Source organism: Lagopus muta, chromosome 1 (assembly GCF_023343835.1).
Source record: "Lagopus muta isolate bLagMut1 chromosome 1, bLagMut1 primary, whole genome shotgun sequence".
Lineage (NCBI taxonomy): Eukaryota > Metazoa > Chordata > Aves > Galliformes > Phasianidae > Lagopus > Lagopus muta.
In genome coordinates, this window is record NC_064433.1 from 49,741,778 (window position 1) to 49,764,386 (window position 22,609).

Consider the following 22,609-nt stretch of genomic DNA (forward strand, 5'->3'; position numbering starts at 1 on the left):
AAACTCATCACACCACTGTATGTCCTCCACCATGACCTACTCCATCAAACTTCCTCCACCATGACCTATTCCCATCGTAGCTCCACACTTTCCCCCTGCACCTCAAGCAGGTTTAAATTATCAACTTCCAGACAAAAAAAAAACTGAGATAACTCAGGAATTTAAGCAGCAGTGGAAATCTCTCCCCCTTCTTTTCTCTGTATCCCCTGACATCACCAAGCCTGATACACAAGGGAAGGCACAGTGAGTCTCTCTTAGTGATAATTAGAGAGGAACTTGCCAGTAGGTTAAATATTTACCTAAGCTTCATCAATGCAAATGTCTTCTAATCCTCTTGTAACTTTCAGGGACAGCAAGAGGAGAATGGTGAGTACTCCTTCAATTTATATAGATGCCCATAAATTACAGTGATAAAGAGTTCATTTAGATTTATTGTGTAGTAGTTAGCATCATTATTCAAATACATCTATTCTGAATGTATCACCAGTGCAAAGGGCTAATACATACAAGCAATATATACACATTACTGTGGTATTTCACACATTCTTCTGTTCAATTATCAGGGCACTCTGACCATCTGATCACTGCATCTCCCATTAGTTAACCCCTGCCCGCATCTCAGTGTGTGCATGTGTAGTATACAGGGGGAGAAGACTGAGACATAACTGTACTTGATGGTGCATATAAGGCCTCCGTATCATTGCCAAATGCAAGCCTGCAGCTAAGTGCTTCAGAAAGGAATAATCCTATGTCCAGTTGAGAGGTGCCACAGCAACAGATAAGGAAGTCCTCCAAGCGCACACAAGAGTCTGTAATGCCACAGGTACAAGACAAAGCCTCAAGTGCATGACACTAACCTGCCTAATTACATTCAAGCACCCAAAGAAATCAAAGGGCCTGGGAAGGAGATAATCACTTAGTGCTCTCCTGCTAGAGCTGCCCAACTTAACACACCTCTGCTTCCCTCTGATGGGACCACAGTCATGCTCTGTCCTATGTGAAAGGCCCCCCGTCATTTGGCCACAACCTCTTCATCCTTGCGTAGCAGCCCCATGGTATACACCCTTAATTCAAGTGATATACAGGCCTTGCTGACAGCATTGCATGGGGCTATGCTCTTCCACCCTTTGGAAACGCTGCTCAGAAATGTCTCACACACACATACTGCTACAGCAGCAAAATAAGCCTTGGGACTTCTACTTTCCAGAAACTCAGCTCGAGCTGAGCACAGGGAGAGAGGCAGGACAAAGAGCTCAGTTGTCCCACAGTGAGAAAGCAGATGCATTTGCCTCCTCCAGAGACACCTGGTATTCATCTCCACTCCATTTATCTCCAAGGGAAGATGTTGACACAAGTCCTAGGTTCAGAGGGGGTTGTCCCAAGTGTGGTATTCAATTTGTATCATAGAATCACAGAATGATTTGGGTTGGAAGGGACCTTAAGGATCATGAAACTCCAACTCCCTGCTGCAAGGGGGGCCACTAACATCCATATCTAATACTAGACCAGGGTGTCTATTCTGTTCTAGGGAACAGAAGAAAGGACACACAGGGACAGGACTTACCACAGTGCAAGGACAGGGGGACAAAAATCCACATTCAAACATGGCAGAGAGGAAGAGGTGTCAACACAAACACCCACCAAATATGAGGAAAGTACAGCTAGTGAACAGTGATACCTGGATCTGTCTCTAAGCCATACGCAATTGCATACAGTTATGGCCTGACACAGCCACAAAAATAACAATTTATGACTCCATCCAGGAGTCAAATTCAGCAATACCTAACCCTGAAGTGTTGGCTTTGTTCTCACCTCAACAGCTTGGATCACTTAAATAAGGAGTCTCCTCAAGGACAGAGAAACTTCAAAGCTGCCATCTTCCTACTCAAGAAGGAAGGTCCCAGTACACAGTTAGCACTACTTCTGGAACTCTAGATCATGCAGAACAGTCTAATGGAGGGGATATCCCCATGCAGGCCTCCCCAGTCTGTTCTATACCCCTTATAGTGCTTGGAGAAAGATGAGGTGAACCCAAGAGCACGTTTCCTCTGGGTGAAGGAGAACTTCCCATGGAGAAGGGAACACATTTTGCCTTCTGTGGTCTACCTATGATCTCAATTCACGTCTCACACCCAGATAGAGAATCCGTGGTGTGACAGCTCAGGGAATTCAAATGAAGTGCCAATCCTATTTCATTTTTCAGTAAAATAACCCCATATGGGAGAAAACACAGTTCCTCCAGACATCTGCCACACATTCCAGAAAAATGTGTTACAGGCATTCCACTAAGTGTGAAATAGATTTCTTTTTTTTAAGTTAAAAAGCTATCGGATATTTAAAGGATGTGTGAGATATCACAATATGCTATAAATGCATGTTAAAGAAATAACAGCATCTCAAACACACTGTAGAGTGATGCAATTAATTCTGCTTAGAAAAGTCCTGGGTCATTGTTCTCAAAGACAGAGCGTGCGTTGAGTTTTGTTGTTGTTGTTTTAAGCACCTACTTTAATAGTTAATTATTGTATTGTAAGAGAAAGACAAGGCTTCTTCAGTTAGAGCTAAGCTACATGGCAGAAGGTTGTACGTAGCTACATTGATAACACTAATATTAATTAATCCCACTCTAAGCTCTTTCTAATTCAAGCAGTCACTCTTACAGAACCATAGACTCATTAAGGTTGGAAAAGACCTCTAAGACCACCTAGTGCAACCGCCAGCCCACCCCCACCATGCCCACTGACCACATCCCTCAATGCCACATCCACATGGCTCTGGAACACCTCCAGGGACGGTGACTGCACCACCTCCCTGGGCAGCCTGTGCCACTGCAGCACCGCTCTTATGGAGAATAAATCTTTCCTAATATTCAACTTGAACCTCCCCAGGCACTTAAAGCTTTACCTGATTGGCAGCTTGAGCTGAAACTTTCATAGCTGGCATGGCTATTTTTTTTTCCCAGTGGAAAAACCAATTTCAGCAGTTTTTAAATAGCAATATTTTTGCCCCTGCAGAAGAATTACTGAGGCTTGTTTTGTTGCAGGGTTTTTTGTTTGTTTGCTTTTGGTGTTTTATTAGGTCTTATTTATTTAACCCTCAGTCTTTTATTGCATATTGACATGGTTTTGCCACAGGATCCCTGCATCCACAGGGAGGGATGGCATTCAGTCAAGATCTAGGCAATCTCTACTCATGCCCATTGCCCCAGCCTTTATTTTCACAGACAGTTTCTTCCCACCCATATACACTCTTCCCAGTTATTCACCCCTTTATCAGCCTTGCTCAGTCCCATCACCAGTTCCTTCCCTGTGTTGCCATTTCCCCTACACACAGTCCTTCTACCTTGGCTCCCTGATTCTCTGAACTTACTATTCTCATTAGCTTCTTGGCTCCCCATTCCAATACCCCATCTCCCATATCTCAAACAAGAATTTCTTTAAGTAACGGAGTAACTTTTCCCTCTTTAACAGAGGGAAAAGTCGAGCATCTTTAGCAAACTGTGTTGCCACCTCATGTGACAACAAAAAAACAGGAGTCTTTCATGTCTTTGGTTATGTTGGTATGGGCACACATCCCTCGCATGTACCATATGACTTCAGAAATCCCACTGGACAGAAGACAAGGGGAGAAAACACTCCTGTGCACCCAGCAAGGATGAAACTATATTGTCAAGATGTCCCCCATGCAAGGGAAGACAACAGGGTCCATCTGTAAGAGAAACTAGGAAGCAGTAGTATGACAGGCTAAGGAAGTGAACTACAGTCTATTCCCCCTCTAGTCACCAAAATGTTATATCCAAAGAGAGTTCCAGATAAGAAGACAACAGCTGTTGCCAGCAGAGAGGCTGCTAAGCAGCGGGCTATACTATGGGGAAAAGAGCAAACTCCAAAGCAGGGAATGATCTTGCAAAATTGAGATGAATCAAAGGAGCCACAGGGAAAGAAAAAAAGAAAGCAAAAACAAGTGCTACAAGGAAAGAAAAAAAAAAAAAAAAAAACATCTTTCATTAAGAAATATCAGAGCTGGCCAGCGGCACTGAGCATCAGGCAGTACCACAAAGGCAATGTATTATTACTGCTGCACTTCTCTGAGCGTGCCTTTTTTAATATAATTCACTTGTGACACAAACACTTTCAAGGCCTGGCCTGAAACTCACGCATGCACAGAGCGGAGCCTGCCAGGTCCATCCACGAAACCAGGGGACATACTCAGTGTAAAAATTACATCATAAGGCAATAAATGCGTGAATAGAAACAAAGATTGTAATACATCACAAAGCATATTTTGTTTGAACATGGTTTAACTTAATTATTGATAACAATGTTTTCCAGCAATGCTTGCTAGCAAGCTGATAGAACATTTTATAGAAAGTGAAGACCTTGTATTCTTATGGGGACTTATTGCTGCACTTGAGTGCTGAGGTTTTGGCTGAGAAACAGGACGCAAGGTATAGGTAAACATGGCGAGCATTCCCTTGGAGTGTATAAATGATGGGGCATGCAGATTTGCCAAGCACATTTTCATGGCATTTTAGTGTGCTGCCAAACAACAAGCAGAGCATGGAAGGCAAACATTTTGGATCTCTGACTTCATAGACTATCCACCTCTGCATGGAAGAAAATACTCCTCCACCCTCAAATACTGAACTGCCGCCTCTTCCATGCCATGAAACAGAACAGCTGCTGTTTGTTATGAGCTGCCAGTCACAATAGAAAGGTCAATATTTTATCGTTTTCTTCCCATTCTTTACTTCTCCTTGTCTGTTGAGACAAATCTCATAGCTAGCATTACAAGCACTGGATTCAGCAGCTTTCTTTTGGATTAATTTGTACTGATGTACACCCTTTTCAACCGTGACTCTTTAAGAGCCGAAATCACACAAGAGCTGCATTTGGTTCAGTCTGCCTCTCAAGACATTCAGTTAGTTCAAACTACAAGCAATCTGGAAGCCCTTGTGGTATTTCAGTATTTATGCTACTTTTGGGAGGCAGCAGTAAACAAAACTGAGTTATTAAAGTAAAGCTGAAACAGCTCCCACAATGGTTTGGGGGTCAGGAACAAGGCTGGGCTTGTTCAGCCTGGAGAAAAGAAGGCTGCGGGGTGACCTCATGGCAGCCTTTCAGTACCTAAAGGGAGCCTACAAACAGGAGGGGAATCAACTCTTTGAAAGGGTAGATAACAGCAGGACAAGGGGAAATGGTTTTAAGTTGAGGAAGATTTAGGTTTGATGTCAGGGGTTCTTTACAGAGAGTGGTGAGGTGCTGGAACAGGCTGCTCACAGAGGTTGTGGATGCCCCGTCCCTGGAGGAGTTCAAGGCCAGATTGGATGGGGCTCTGGGCAGCCTGGTCTAGTATTAAATGGGGAGATTGGTGACCCTGCATGTGGCAGGGGGTTGGAGATTCATGATCTTGAGGTCCCTTCCAACCCTGGCCATTCTGTGCGATTCTGAGACAACAGGGTTGGCTCAACTTGCATATACAAAGCCTTGAACACCTTGCCCAGCTCCCAAGCCAGGGCACAGAGCCAGGACACCACAGCCACATGGCTCATGGCAAGCATGCTGATCTCACATCTGTCTGCAGCTGCACATGACAGCTGGGCCCCAGGGAGCGGGGTTCAGTAGGAGCTGGCTATTTCCCAGAAGGGACTGGGGACAGATGCTCCAGCAAGTCTCAGCCAAGCTCCACCAAGACTCCACCACCATACAACCACCAAGCTTGGGCCACCACCACTTCAGTGACCACCACCCTTCTGAGAGTGCCCTTCTTAGCCACGCTGGATGGAAAGAGCCAATTCAACGACATCAGCAGTCAATGGAGAGAGACTGCGAGAAACAAATGCTGAGAATGACAGTCAGGGAAGGGAAAAAAGGAAAGGGAAAAATGACAGACTGACACAGATGGAGAAAGGAGAGGGGAGAGACAGGGCAGCTATTGACAGGAGGGGCTGCCGGGGGAGTTGCAGGGACACAGCATCTCCGAGTCACACTCGAGAAGTGGGAGCAACAGGAACAGCAAGCTTTTATAGACTCCTGAACAGTAGGCAATGACAGGAGGAAACCAGGAGAAAGAAGACTAAAGAAAGGATAAGTAAAGAATGTGGCTTTATATCATGAGCAATGACAGATTTCTCTTTCTTCCTGGATGAGCCACAGCATGTAAGTGCAAATGGCACCACTGTCCCAGGGGACAGATGGTCACCCACATTACAGCTCTGTGCATCCCCCACCCCAAGGGAGCCTCTTCCCACTCCTGATCAGCACAGATGAGAGAGCTGGGGGGAGAGGGAAGAGGGATGGGCATCTCTCCATCCCCATCTGCTGACCTTGCAGATAGTGCTGGGAAGGGGAAAGCAGCCAAAACGCCACACTCAGGCTCCAGCCCCCAGCACACCCTGCTTCCACACAGACCTGCCAGCTGGAGGGTTACAACCACCTCCATGTTCAGCCTCACCTATCCATGATGGCAATCAATAAAGATCACCCAGTGCTCACACTGGCTCTCTCAGATCTATCGGCTGCCTTTGATAACAGATGTGTGGGGATGCCTGCCAAGCTCAGCAGGGATTTGCAGCACGGTGCCAAAGTAGCTGTTCCCAACTTAGACAACTTCCATTTACCACTCCCCATCACTTTGGGTCTCACATTTTCATCATCACTTTTCATCCCTTCTTTTGTAATCCTGAGTTGATTAAGTAGATATGAGCTTGAGCCTAGTCCATCCTATGTCAGGCCTCACACTTGCAGCTGGAGGCCCTACATTTCCATCTACCAAAGAGCCTTCTCTCTAGGGCTGTAAAGGTCTTCCCTCTGCCAAACAAAGGCTGAATGTTTGGCAGACTTTGCTTGTGTTCTCTCCAGACCCGAACCAGGCCAAGTTTTTCATGCAGTCTTCCCTCTTAACTATCCCAGATGCAGATGTAGGCATTTGCTGCAGAAGGGCTGATGCTCTTAACTATTCCACACCTGAAGTAATTCCAGCCAAGCATTACATTCAGGATACATAGCAAATTCAACTAATTGCAGGCCCTTTCTCATCATCCAGGGTGGGAACAACATCAAGTCTTCAGATTGGCAGCTGGACAATTTGTTAGCTGTTAATTGCATTATTTAATTCGAATTGTTATGGCGGAACATGCAATTAGACGTCTGGTCAGAATATTTTATAGGTCTTAAACTCAAAATGAGTGTTTTTATTGCCCTTTGCATTACACCAAGAGCCACATCCAGCTCCCTTACACACCCTGCTGCAGTGTTCAGTGGTTGAAAAAGGCAAATTGACCATTTCTCAGTGAGTAAATGCTTTTTATCTCCAAGGCAGGATATTTTCCAGTGAATCCACATAATAATCTCCAGAAGGGTTTTCTGTTTCAGCAGCACATTTTGAAAGGGAAGGAGAGGTCCTCAGCAGTAGGTGCTGCTACCATCCCCATACTCAGCAGAGAGCATCACTCCTTTCTTTCACTACAACTACATTCCCTCCTAGGCTGGCACCAACCATGCCATCTGCACTGGGTATCAGTGTGCAGTGCAACAAAACCAATCCTTCTAAGGTACCCTGATGAGCAACAGCTGGTGTAAATATGTTTGTTTCTATTAGGCATAGCAGAGTAACGGGCATTAGACTCTATCTTCGTGGGTCCCTTGAAATTTGGGATATTCTATGATTCTATAACACCAAACACCAATTTGCACCAGACAAGAATTAGACTTCCATCCCCTCCTACCTGCTTCCCCGCACGGTCCATGTACACTGACCACAAGCCCAGCAACCACCTTGTTAAAACCTACTGCAGTAAGTCCTGGCACCACTTTTCTGAAGCACCAGAGCAAGCTGCATTAGTTGGTCTTTTATTGCTTTTGGCACTTGTTGGGGAAACACAGAAGTAGAATAGAGACACAGCAAAAATCACTCCTCTTCTAAAGCAATCTCTCCTCAGTATTTTGCTGTCAGCGCTTCCACCAAGCACTGGGAATCTAATCTCCAGTAAAGAGGAAAAGGCACAGGAATTTGCATCAAAACAGTAGAGATGCATTCAGACTTTTTCCATCCTATGAGGACATTAAAGCTTCAGTCAGAGCTCTGGTTTAGTTTGTCCTGTTGCTCTGTTTCACTTCCAATCCATGGTCTTTGATGTCTCATTGTTAAGAGCCTCCAGGGAATAAGATAAAGGGACAGGAGGCAGTGAGATATCCTGTCTCAGCATTCTTGCTTAGATATACAGGGTCAGCTTGCAAGCCAGCCAAATTCAGACCTCATGCCTTCACATCTGCCCACTTGCCTGGAACTGCGTACATCTCACATATGTGCAACCCAGTCAATTTCTCACAGATCATAAGCATTCAAATCCCCTTCAAATACATCCATCCCTTGTGGGCCACTAATGACAATGCAGGAGTTTAAATTCAATTTACACCGTGTCTGACTGAGCAAATGATCCCTCTAAACTTCCCATTGCAAACGTGCATATCAAATGACCCACGCTAATGATGCTCCCCTGACACTAGCTTTGCAGAGGCAGATTCCTTTCCAGCTATTGTTGGGGGGTCCTAAGCCACTATGATGCCACTTGCCTTTTGCCCACAAACTGCAGCTGGGCGTTGGGGTTTCTATCTCAGGAGATAACCTGAAATTTATCACAGAATTGCTTTCCAATCCAGAGCCCAGGCAGATAATGCATCTCCCCACTGCCACTATAAAGTAAGCCCAGAGAGCACCCAATATTTCATTATGGAAATACTAACCCACACTATTCCCAGAAATAAGCCTGCTGCCTGCACTCTCCTTTGCCTTACCTCCATAGTATCTGGAAGGAGCTATGCATTAGCCCCAAAGACAGCCCAGGATGCCAGCCAGCCAACTCTGCAACCTGCTATCCAGAAACTCTTTAACTAGAAGAAGAAAAAAAAAAAAAAAAACACACAACTCCAGAGAGCAACTTCACCCTCTGAAGAGTTAAGCTTGTATAATTTTCCACTACAGATGGCAGTCCATCTAATAACAAAAGCCTGGATGTGAGGCTTTCAGACAGGTGGAGTTAGATGAGGTAAACATCAGTTACCTTCACAAGTGGAGAATTAACAGAGAAGTTCACAAGTGCATGAAACGACTGCTTTAAAGCACATGATAGCATAAAGGGAAGAGTAGCTGAGGATGGATTAGAATATACAACCACTGAGGTTGGCAAAGACCTCTAAGATCACCTGGTCCAACCATCAGCCACCCCCACCATGCCCACTGACCATGTCCCTCAGTGCCACATCCACACAGTTCTGGAACACCTCCAGGGACGGTGACTGCACCACCTCCCTGGGCAGCCTGTGCCACTGCAGCACCACTCTAACAGGGAATAAATCTCTCCTGATGTCCAACCTGAGCCTTTCCTGGTGCAGCTTGAGCCATTATCTCTCATCCTATTGCTGTTACCTGGGAGAAGAGGCCAACCCTGATATTTCCTTAGGGGATGATGGCTGTGTTGGTCCACCACATGCATTGTCTTCTGATGTTAATGAAGTTAATAAGCAACCTATATATTAAAAGTTACCCTTAGTCACTAACAGTAAGCTTAATTTCCCCCAGAACTGAACCTGACAGTGCAGCAGAAAACCCTGACACTGAGGCAGGTTTGTCCTCTCTTAAAGTTTGGAATGCATTCAGTGAACTCCCAGGAGAGCACTGATGCCACCCAAACTGCATCCTCTACAGAGTTCTGAACAGCTCAGTTTCCCAAACAACAGGAGCAGCTGTAGCATTGGTTCAGAACATTGCAATGTGTCGAGGTTACACAATCTTTTAAACAGAAAACCACCTTGTGCTTGTTGCTTCCCTGGTATACAGACAGATATGACTGTTGGCTGAACGAAAGGTCTGAACAGAGCAGTGTAACCCACATAAATCAATCCATGCCTAAGGGCAGAGCAGCACCTTCCTGCTGACCTAAAACAAACACATATCTACCCAAGATCTCAAATAAGTGCCAGGCTCTTCACCTGCTTGGTGAGCTCAATTTGCAAGGAGAAGCAGGAGAGATCTGTCTGAAATGGAGAAGCAGGAATAACAGACGTTTTAGTGCTTCCAGCTATGCACAGAAATGCTGACACTGCTGACCCCGAGAATGAAAAGCCATGATCCCTCCCATCCTCAAGAATGATGAATACTGCTTAAAATTCATAAGCCACTCTGATGTATTATAATACCTTCCAGTCACAGTTTCAAGTTTTTCTCTACCTACTAGAGTGGTAGGAACCTTTCTTTTGTGCATGTGCAGATATGAAAATAGAAGCAATTAAAGTGTATTTTTAATTGGATATAGTTATAGTTAAGTGCATATATATGATACATATCTATAAATAATAAAAGTAGATACATAAAAAGTAAACAATCAGAAGAGTGCAGAAGCTCAGGCTGTAAGACAGCAAATATTTAAAACATTGCAATAAATTTATTAATTAATAAGCAGACAGCTTATTAATTAATTACATCCAGTTGTCACAAGGACTGCAGGCAGGGGTTTAACAGCACACAAAGCAAAAATAAGCCCTTGCTTCAGGCAAAAACAAGTACAACGCACTTCAGAAACTGCAGATGGAATTTCACTCACACCAAACAAATTGCCCAAACTGTAATATATAACACAACTGGACACCAAAAGCTTATTAACAAGCAAAAGATTTGTCGGCCCCTCAGCTGCATGCATCACCACATCCTCATGAACCACAGCTCAGCGTCACAGAGAGAAGTACCAACTGCTGATCCACACACACAGCACTCTCCCTCCTCCTCCAGCACTTGATTCTCCACTCTGTTCCCACTGGGCAGTGCCTGCAGGAAGCACGGCTATTGCAACCTACAACTGTTTCCACATGAGCAAACCAAGTGTGAAGCGATGCCTGCGGCACCAGGCAGGAAGGAGGTGGGGAGCAGACCTCTGGGCTTCCCTGGCTCTCCCATCAATGTGCCCAAAGCTGGTCCTGTTTCTTTGTGCGCTTAACACACAGCCCAAGCTGAAAAGTGCCTCGACAGTTTATAGGAAAGATAGCTCCAGAACCACAGAATCATTAAGGTTGGAAAAGATCTCTAAGATCATCCGGTCTAATCATCAGCCCATCCCCACCATGGACACTGACCACGTCCCTCAGTGCCACATCCACAGTTCTGGAACACCTCCAGTGATGGTGACTGCACCACATCCTGGGCAGCCTGAAGCTTAGCAATGGGAAATTTAGAGACATCAGGCAGCAAAATCCCTATTTGGGAAATCTTTAACAAGATACAGGGTTGCCCACATAAGCATTCCTACCAGTTTTGAGTAGCTGTCCTGACTTCTACCCCATAAAACAGCCCCCAGTACTAAAAATTAAGTGTGTACATCAATTTTTTTAATGGCAGACTTCATTCTCACTCTTGCTGTCACATCAATATTATAGATAGGACAGCAAAGGGAGGTCTAGACCCCTGCAAAGAGCTTTTTAAGGAAAGTCTCAGAGGATAAACCAAATCTATTGCATTTGACCATAAGATGAGTGAAGCAAGCAGCCTTCCTGGAACCCCAAGGAGACTAGCAGAGATGCACATTGCAAATTATGAGAAGACTGAGAGATGCCTGATGTCTGCATCAGGCACTTTGTGCAAGGCACCATGTGGCATAGCCTTTATTTAGTTCCCAAGATTTTATGAATTCATAAGATGAATGCTACACAGTTGTTTTGGAAACACGTTTCATACTTTCCACCCTATTTCCGCTTCAAGCTCAGCCTGAAATCTTATTTGACATGGAGTTCAGGTTTTATATAAGGAAAAAAATCTTACAGTCTCTCTCATAGTCCTATCTCAAATATTGACTGTGTTTGCATTTCGGCTGCAGCAGTCCCATCATCTGCAATTCTGAGCAGCCAGCCTTGTGTCTGGTCATCAAAAGAGAAATAGAGATTAACCAAAGTAACCCGCTTTCACACAATCACCAAGGTTGGAAAACACCTCAGAGATCATCCATTCCAGCAATTCAAGCAGTCATTCACCCCATCCTTAAAACCATCCCAGTCAATATTCCATAGGGGAAAAAGCACTGCAAATTCTACCTGGAACAAAGTCTTAACACTGAGTTGCACTCACAGTTCTTGTTGGATTTTTCCAATTCATTTGCTTTGTTTTGCAAAAACAGCATCACATATCTGTGTGCTAATATGCATCTAGAAATGACTTTAAAACACAGACATAAGTTTGGGTGTTTTTTTCCTCTCCTCTTACTGCACTGCAGCAAAGGACTATGGCAGTTGTTTAATAGCACATAAAATTGCAGGACTGCTCATGGAAGAAAAAATAATCTTCAGGGGAGGGGGGTTTAAATAGGTGGAATGCAATTACCTAAATGGAAATTTGGTGGTTAATGACCTTGTGCTTACAAAAATTACTACATAGTCCTTAATGATTAGAGCTTCCATTTTAAGTCTCATTGACAGCACTTCCAAATATAATGATTGTGAAGCTCTGCCCTAGTAGAAAGTCAATGAGAAGATTAAGAGGCTTTTAATTAATACCTCCCTTTTTTGCTGAATCTTCAGGAGAGGCCAGATGTTGCCCTGTGGTGTTGACTCAGCTTTCTCCTGGCTTGGCACAAAAGCCCTGGAAGTTGATAGCCCAATATAAAAAGGTGAAAAAGCTTCAGAATGCAAAAATCAAGCAAGCAAATTCTTAGAAGACACAAGTTGACTTTCATAGAAACACCCCTTACAGATGAGCTCATTTCCTTATGGAGAAAAGACCACAGTGAGCACTTTGCAGCCAGGGCATAGAATCACACAACTTCTATGATGCTGTCAAAAACATATGTGATGCCAGAAATATGCAATGACCTGTAAGCAACCTTGAGGCTGTAGCAAAATTCTCTCATTTAAAAAAAAAAAAAGCAACTACTTGCTACATGATTTATTCCAAAAAAGGACTAAAAGAGGAAAAAACCAGAAGAGCAGAATCCTCCCTCCTCAGTCTCTGCTTTTCAAGTAAGCAAACTACACACAGCTGAGCTGAAATCACAGCTCTGAAACAACTCTTTCAACAGGCTTCCAGCAGCCCCATCATTGCCCTTCACATGTGCCATAGATTGTCACAGAGGGCATTCTGTAGCCTGTACTTTGAAAAATTCCTCTGTAGTCCATGCCATATATGTATGCTTAAACACAAGCATGAGCATACAGCACCAAACTCCTTGAAGAATACAATTACAGGTTCTCAAACTCTGTACCGTGCAGGAATTGTTTTGACCGATTTAAGCCAGAAACATGGATGTAGTATCCTAGTAGCCTCCTTCCTCCATTCGGGAGTAAATCTGGACCCCAAATCTGGCCTATTGCTTTTCTCACATCTTCTAAATGCAGTTTTTTCATAGACACAAATCTATCGTGCATTGCTCTCAGCCCACAACATGTTGGGAAGAGATTCCTAGGACATATAGCTAGAGCAGCCATGCAGTGATTGAAAAGCAATGCATAATTCAGTATGAAGTTCCAAAATTTTAAGAAGCAACCAATAGAAGGGAAAGCTGAAGCCCTGAATCTCCAACAAACTCTCAGCCATAACTAGTGCTTGAGAATGCCAAACCTTTCCAAGAGCTTCTGAACTTTAAGAGCTCAGATCTGAAACTCAAATGCTACATTTGAAATTGAAACAAAACTCCAGATTCATCTGCATCTAAGGTCACCTGCTACTGCTAACAGCACCTCCAGACTTCACTTGGGTTTTCAGTTCTGAAGCTGAAAAGTCTCTTGGCGATATTTTCCAAGCCTCTGCTGTGCAGCCACTGAGATTTAGTTAGAAGCCAACACATCAAAAACACAAAAATCATCCATTTAGATAACAGCCACCTAACTAGGAGCTAAAAAATTCCGAGGGAGAAAGCACCACTGCATGAGATTTATGCCCAGAAAGGTGTTTATATAAAATTTCAAACCAACCTCTTTGACGATTCATCAAACCCTCCACTTCCTCCTACCCTGAAGGATCTCACAATCCAAAAAGCAACAACTGCCCTCTGCCTGCTTTATATAGCATTACTATTAACCTTGGTGCTAATTAGCCATGCAGGTGGTAGTTGTTTGTGTGACTGCACTGTAGGATCCTCCTTGCATTAATTGTGAATGGGGACATATGTGTATGACTGGTGGCCTCCCTTGCATGGAAAGGATTTGCTTGCATCCCAGAGAATATATGAGGCTCACCAGAGCACCTGTAATGTATTTTTTGGACATAAATCACAGCAAGATGCCTCCGAGAGAGCTCACCATAGAATCATTAAGGCTGGAAAAGATCTCCTAGGTCACCTAATCCAACTGTCCACCTACCACCAACATTGCTCATTAAACCATGTCTGTATAACCAGGATGTTATAATTGCAATATAATCAAAAGAGTAAGGCAAAGCTGTATAACCAAGATGTTATAATTGCAATATAATCAAAAGAGTGAGGCAAAGCAAACAAGGATCACAAAAGAAAATAAGTAGAAGAGCTTACCCTTGGGTTGAGCTCACTAGAAGATATCAAAGAGGAGGATCTCCAGAAGAGATCCTTCCCCTCTGGTAGCCAGCTCTTAAATAGGTCCAGGAGGGGTGGAGCCTGGCTCCACCCCTTCCGGCAGCACAGGTGAATTGCCTTCACCTGTGCTCCTCTGGCTGACTCATGGCTCACCTCAGGTGATCAATCAGAGGTTCAGGCCGTGACTCAGCAGTTCCCATACACATGTCCCTCAGTGGCACTTCCACAAATTTCTCAAACACCTCCAGGGATGGTGACTCCACCACCTCCCTGGGCAAAATGAGTGATATTTGCTTGTAGGAAAAAAGCATTGATCACCATGGTACTTTGCAACCAAGGACTGGTGGTTTTCTAGTAGCTCTCACTAAACCTATGTGCTCAGAAGCAGGAGACATCTCGTCCACTCATGGTAACCAAACTCCTGGGCCAAAAGCTTCCCCTCTCTGTCCCAGGGAGTACGGAAGGAGAAGAACAAACATTTTTACAATATTTCTCCCTATCCTTCCTTCTTTCCAATCCATTCTGCCATGATCCGCGCTGTCAGTATCTCTGAAGTTCTTTCACAGGCAGCTTCTTTTGATCACACATTGCAACAGCTGAGGTTCCCTTTAGAAGTGAGCAAGGAACAAAGCGGTTCATTAAATACATAGGAAAGTTCATTGCTTACCTGGAAGGCACCCTGAGGGGACAGGGAGAGAGAAGGAAAGGGGCAGGAGGTGAGGATGGAGAAGAGGCAGCTCAGAAAGGATATGGGTTGCACACCATTTTGATGCACCAGCTCCGTGGGCTGGTAGTCTGCTTCAAGCAAAAGAAGACGACCGGGGCCAAGTCAGGATAGGGAACGTCAGGATCTGGCGGGGAGGTGACTTCCTCATCTTCGCCCAGCTCTGGGGAGGATGGGGGCTGCTCCAGTGGCATTTGCTGCTCTGAGACCCCCATGTTCACAGGCTCTAGTGAGCAGGCAGCAGAGGTGTTGTGGGGCTGTGGACCCATGGGCCAGGTGGAAGGAGGCTTGGGGATGCACTCTGCCATGTCCGCTGCAAGTGAGAACCCCTAGAAAGGAGGGAGAAAGAGTAAAGAAACCCAGATGAGAAACCAGCAGCCAGAGCACTGCAAGCCATGCCCTTGTTCTACCTTCTGGCTAGGCCTTTCCATAACTAAATGTTCCCCACAGTCGCTGAGATGCCCTAGCACGGTGCTGCACCTTCTCAGCTGATGATGTCTGCTCACTTTGGAGAGGTGTGGACACGCTGACACGTCACAGCCAGCCTGCCCTTGCAGCCCTTCACATGGCCCTCTCAGCTGAGGAAACTGGGCTGACATCACACCACAACTTATGTTAAACAGACCCCTTAAGACCAAGATTGGGAAATGTCTGTCAAAACCATACAGTCTAGGCACTCATTGATGGTTCGATAGACGATCACAGTGGTCTTTTCCAACCTTAATGATTCCATGATTCCAAGAGGTGGACATAAAGCAATCTAGAAGAGGGCATTCAATGAATCTCTTTACTAGAGGTTGTGGATCTCTTCTATACTACAGCAGTGGAAGCAATGGGTAGGTGGGTTGCAAAAGTCATTTGACTAACTAGGAAGGTGGGTAGAGGAAAAGCAAAACAACAGGTCTCATTCAGTGGCACCTGTATGCTGCATAGCACCATGCCTGTGCTAAAGAATGTTGCTTTGCTGGTTGGGTGCACTTAACAGCAGCCTTGTTCTGTGAAAACATAAAGCCGAATGTTTTCTACTAAATAACATAGTAGAAGTGGCTTGTCAAAATGTGGGAAATTAAATAAACTCCAGGGCCTCCATTGAAAGAGTGTTAGTGATGACCTCAGGGACTGCTCGCCCAAAGACTGTCCAGTGGTGGCCTGATGGGTTTTTCTACATTTGACTCTTTTGATGTACTCTATTTAAGGAGTACCCACGCTACAAGCACAGGTCACAAGAGCCCTTAGAGACAACATGTGGCAGAAGGAGCTGACCTGCAGCAGGAGAGGCTGTGTCCATCACCAACACCCACAGTACGAAGCTGATCTCACCACCCTCTGCCTTCATAAGTTTTCCTGCCAGACACTTGTCTCAGGCCCCTTTCACCTCAGGATCTCAGAGCCTCCACGCATCTCTGGCTGATGTTGCTCTGCCTTGCCATGCTGCATCCCTGATATTTTGGCCTGAGCTTCCTTTTGTGTCAGTGCTGTCCGTGGATCCAACCAACCTTTCCACCATGGGCTGCACTCCCCTATTAACCCTTGGTTAAGATCTTGAAAGCTCTGCCACCTTATTCCCTTGGCACCGGCTTCCCACAGGTGCTTTGATCTAAAGCTTTGCTTGTTCTTCGAAGCTTAGCATTTGTCAGAACAAAGAGTAGCAAGTACAGAGGTTTAGCAAGCAGACATGCTGTCCCTTAGGGGATAGCACTGAGACTCTTTGAATTCATTACCCCAAAGTCCTGCAGCTATTGGAAAGAAACACGCATTGTGTCTTCTGACTGGTTTGGGGACACTGTATTTTCTCTCCCTGTGACAAAATCAGGAGCACATCTTTCCCATCACCCAACATCTCTTTTTTCACTTTCACCAGAATTTTAACCCCAAGGACTAATGCAACTCCTCATACCACTTTTCCCACTCCTTATTCCCACCATCTCCCCATCACCTGCTCTCTGAGCTAGCTCCATTGCAGGTCATTAACACAATGTGTTTGAACCCAGTTTTTTTTTCCTACTAACATGGAGGAGAAAGGTTAGCAGGGACAGCCAGGAGGAATGACCTATTACAGTATTCAGAGCACCCACGCTGACGAGGGCACAACAGTTCCAAAAAGTGACATACAAAGCTTCATGATTAATAACACAATTGAACAAAGGGATGGGGGAAACATCTCCTTTATCACTTCCCTACTTTGCTTCTTAACAAACATCACTATTCTATCCCACTGTTGCCAGATGCAGCTGGGATTTTGGATGCAGATCTGTCCAAGGCACCATAGCAGTTGTACTCATATCTAAGAGGGGTGCCTGGTGGGCTGACATGGGCTGACAAACCATCATAGATCAAGCACACACACAGATCAAGCTATGGCTGCATCTCAGGCAGTTATCCACTTCAATCCATGCTACTCAGCATGACTCATAAGAGGCACTATGGATATGGGGCCAGGTGAATCCCTCTGGGAGTCCAGATGCTAAATGCAGCCTTGAAATGACAGCTGCCCCTTTCCTTCTTGAGACTACCAGCCCTGAGGCTGTGATCACAGTGTGTTTCCTACATTAAGCAGGATTCTCACACTGTGACATAGGAGGCAGAGGGAAAACCCAAGCAGTGGGGCACTCCCAGGCACTCCCTGATCACCACACGTGCCCCTTGCTTGAGGGTGCTTCTGAGTGCACAGCCATCTGTGTATCTGTACATACATGAAGATAAACCTGTGTGCATGCCAGTGAGGAACTGAGTGACTTACTAGCAGTTAGCCCATGTATGGCTAATGATATCCTTCCGACGTCTCTCTGATTTGGAAGAAGAGCTGCTGCATCACAATCTTCACAGCAATTCCTCATGCAAAGGAAGAATGTGGCCGAATTGAGCAGAAAACCAAGAAGAAATGGGTGCACTCCCTGAAACATATCACCTACAGCCTGTACCATGGACAGCACCCCATGGCCGTTGGAAGAGTGAGACTAGATCTCACGGCTTCTTCCATCCATTCTTATCATCACAGCACAGCAAAGTGGGCATCTGCTGATAACCGCTGAGAAGCCTTGGCCAAGCCTGCAGAGACCACTCAAGGAATTGCTGGTGAAATGGAATTAAAACAAGGCACAGAATTAACACAATCTCAAATAAACAGACTCCCAAAAATGTCCTTTTGGAGAAGAACCTCCAGTCTAGCAGATACATGAGGAAGCTCTTCCCCTTCCAACTTGCTCACAGCAATGCCTCCCCTGGGACGCTGGCTCTTTCCACGTGAGTGGATTCCCATCATATTCTTTCACTTAAGCCAAGCTGCACACCTTTAGCCCTTAATCCTCACTCATAAATTAAACTCCCAAACCCTAGAGCCATTCTGTGCAGATCCTCTATGGAAATTGCCTCTCAGCCATCCATATGCTCTTTGATAATGACATGCTATGCACCAAGGGGTGAGCTCCTCAACAGCCACAGAGGTGGGCTGCCACCTGATGTCTCCATTGCTGTCCCAATCACAGAATCACAGAAACGTAAGGGTTGGAAGGGACCTCTGGAGATCATTGAATCCAGCCCGCTGCTAATGTAGATTCCCTACAGTAGGTTGCAATTATTCTGCAAGCCTACATCTGACGTGACATCTGCTGTCACACCTTGATCTAGTTGCACACATCATCCCTTTTCTGCAACTGCTAGCCCTGCAAACCACCTCTTTCAAGCTGTGTTGCCATCAGATGCATTTGATTGTGTTTTTCCCAAGGCAAATCTCACTGTATCTTTTTCTGCATGTGTTTCTGACCTCGCTACTTCCCTTCCTGTTGTTTTTCCATGTCCTCACCAGCAGGTACAAACCCATTTCATCATCATCTGGGAAAGTCATTAGCATGTTATTTACTCCCTTATTCACATCAGCAATGAAGATGCCAGCTAAGACAGGCCTGATGAGGATGGAAATTTTTTAAAAGCACTCCTGTGGGCTCCCAGCTATGTTGTCCTTGGAGCCATCCTCACATCCTCAGCCTTTGAGCTAAAACACAAAGCACTTGCAGGAGAGGTAAAGTGTATGAATAACTAGTTGTGTTCCAAGGAGAACCTCACACAAGAGGAACAGAGTTGTGGCTGGTGCAAGCACAGATGGCAGCCAGTGCTAGAGAAGCACTCTTCCAGTCTCTCATAAAACAACCTTTTCTGACCTAGCCACTAGACAGTAGGTAGATCTGGACCTTATAATGGCATCCTGCATCCCACATAATTTGCATACCAGCTCTGCCACTCATTGTTATGAGCCAGAAAATCCTCTTCTCTCCCCACTGCCACCAAGAAAAAAAAAATGGATGGTTGCTTGAATAGAAATCATTGAAAACAACAAAGATATCAATGCAAGCCACTCCCACACCTCATCCCTGAGGTCTAAGTCCAACCCCTCACCACAATGGGCAACGGTGCAAGAAAAATCAGTTTAAAAAAAGGCCATAAACACACAATATTGCCCCATCCCCCATCTCCTCTCACCCTCTCTAGCAAACCTAGAATAGCTCTGGAAGCAAAATAGCGAAAAAATAAACACACTCAAGGAAAACGAGCATCACCATCATCCCAAGTCCCTGCGCTGGGAGGAGAGGTGAGATCATAGAATCATTAAGGTTGGAAAAGGCCACGAAGACCATCTAGTCCAATTGTGATGAAGCTGGAGATGATGCTGGGCAGCACACACTGCAGTAGAAGTTCCAGAAGGTCCGATCCATCCCTGCCAGTCAGGCCTGAAGGTAAATCCACTCCTAAGCTGCATGCTAGCAAGAAGTATAATTGAGCCTGTCAGCAAGGTGTGTTTGCCCAACACCTGAGAAATGCTTAACACCACTAAAGCCACCTGTGCTCCCTGTACAACATTTTTTTTCTAACCACAGTCAAACTCTGACACTTCAAAGAAACAAAATACCTCCTATCCCTCCCAATGATCTCACCATGCAAATACTCTCAACATCCACATCGCAGCTACAAAATCCCCAGCATTCGCACCTTCTCCAGCTTCCTGCAGCACAGCAGCTCCTCTCCGTCCCATCCCAAAGCCAAGCTCCAGTGTCTCATGTGGGAATGTCACTCACCAGCTGTCCCTGTCAAGCTTCAATGTTGGGGAATGGTGGAGTGGGATCTTGTGGAATCCACTGCTGCAGGAAAGCAGCGAGGAGTTATCTCCCACCATCAGCACATCTGCTTGCCCACAGGCTGGCTCTGACCCACCAAGCCTGTCTGGCCAAGGGACAAACTCCCCAGCAGTAGGATCCCTCATCACAAGCAAGCACTCAGGCATTTGCTGAGATCTCCTCATCACTATTAGTCCCTGATGCACGGGGCTGATTGCTCTTCAGGGCACACTGCAGCGCTTCAAACGCAGTGGGCTGATGAGTAACGGGAAAGCAAGGAGTTTATTACCAAGTTAGTGGGTTGATTTATGGAACCTGAGTTATGATTAGAGGGCTTAAATAAATTCGGTATCAGCATAAGACATTTTTCAAATCACCACACGATTTCTAACAGCTTCAAGCTACGCATTTCGGACACAGATGAATAAACCCAACCGGTTGACTCCATTAGGTCATTATAAAAAACTGCACACCTTTGCATGGCTGGGGAGAAATCTCTGCTTTCCAATAATAGGTTGGGGTTGTGTGGACCTTAAATGATCTTAAAATCACCCCTGTGTCATTCCATTTTACAGATTAAAACTACACAGTTAAGAGAGGGAATATTTGCTCTCACACATCCACCTGCACCACTTGGTTTCTGAGCCCATTGGTGGACGTGGCAGTTTCAGTGCAGCTCTGTGCAAGTGAAGCCGTTCACCTGCTCCATTGAATTTGCAGGATTAGGTCTTGGATTTAATAAAAGATCAAATTGACTTTAAACCAGCAGCTGGCCCTCTGCAAGGGCCCTAACACTGTGTGAGCATTCCATGAGTTTCCAGCTGCAGATACTCGTTCCCTGAAGAAAATGAATAGAAATTGGTCTCGACACTTCTTTTCCCCAGAAAAGCAAAAAAGGCTGACCATGCGTTCTTTGCAGCAGACCTTGGGATTGCAAGATTTTACCCAGATGAAACGTGTCAGGCTGAATCGCCCTTGGTTTGGGATGTCCCCTTGGGTAGGACACAGCTGAGTCGCTTTGGGCATGGATACGTGTGTTCTTCAACCCTGCATCAGACAGCAGGAATGCAGCTATGTATGAAAGGAGTTTGTGAATGGATGGAAGGATCTGGGACCAGAGGAGAGGCCATAGCCACAGCCACAGCATGGGTGTAGTGCTTGGAGGATGCTTGGGGCTGGACCAGAGGGGAAGGCACTGCTTTGGAGGGGACAAGAATGGGGAAGGCACTGCTGTGGAGGGGACAAGAATGGGAACAGAGAAAAGCTTGCCCAGCATTAGTGGTGCACATGAGCAGCCTCCAGCTGAGGCCACCCTGCCTACCCAGAAACAACCACGCAAGCAGTGAGCTCCTGGTGAATCAGCATCCCCCTCCCGCAACGCTTCTCCTCGATGGCTGCAGCAGCGCTGGCCTCGCTCCAGACATGTCCACTGCTGCCTGGTGACCTCCCACTGGGATCTGCAGGGATCTGCTCCTGCCAGCCTCCCACCAAGGTGCTCTCCCTGCCAACCCCAAAGGGAGCCTCAGTGAGGGGCTAGATCCAGCCCTGCCCACTAGTAGAGAAGTTCACATCTTGGAGGGAAAGCATCAACGGTTGGGGATCAGCAGACCCCTTCCCCCTGCCACGATCACAAACCCTTAACCGACAGCCCGAATGTCAGACCTGTGCTCTGCCACAGCACACAGAAACAGCTGACAATTAACATAGCGGAGCAACAGAGACACAGAACCACGAGCAACCCTCAGATCAATGTTCCTTCCCTATTAGCAGGGAGAAAATACAGAGCAAGTTCTGCTTTTTGAGGTTTATCATTTTTCTTTGTAGCAATTTGCAGGGAAATTATGCATGTTGCTTTTCTTTTTTTCTCCTTCTGTTGTTTCCAAAGCCCCTGGTACTTTTCAGCCAGACGCTGTTACCAAGAAGCAAAAGGTCTCCATCAAGAGTGTGACAAACACCAGTACTGGCAGAAAATATGCCAGATAATGGCCAGTCACCAATGTCTGATATTATTTCTGGTTCTCTTCCCTTTTAATTCTCCGTTCCTCAGCCCCCCCACTTCCCTCGACTCCAGCCAACAGTGATGTACAGAAAATGATGCATTTGCTGTATTAAAGTACACGCTATTCCCTGTCCCTTTTCAGACACTTTGGATGTTGTACACACAATTGGAATGCAATAATAATCACAGGCAAAACAGGGAAAGGCAATTTATGAAACCCAGACCCGCGACCCAACTCTCACTTGGCAGAG

The 22,609-nt window shown here is 45.6% G+C and overlaps 1 protein-coding gene across 7 annotated transcripts in view; it reads right to left on the reverse strand.

Annotated features, from left to right (window-relative positions):
* CACNA1I (calcium voltage-gated channel subunit alpha1 I) overlaps positions 1–22,609 on the reverse strand; it is a 157,467-nt gene that overhangs the window by 133,877 nt on the left and 981 nt on the right. For all 7 annotated transcript variants that reach the window (XM_048928798.1, XM_048928766.1, XM_048928777.1 and 4 more), the window contains exon 2: positions 15,279–15,580. In XM_048928798.1, coding sequence (XP_048784755.1) covers positions 15,279–15,559 — 281 coding nt within the window. In that variant the 5' untranslated portion in view covers positions 15,560–15,580. The remainder of the gene's footprint in view (positions 1–15,278; positions 15,581–22,609) is intronic.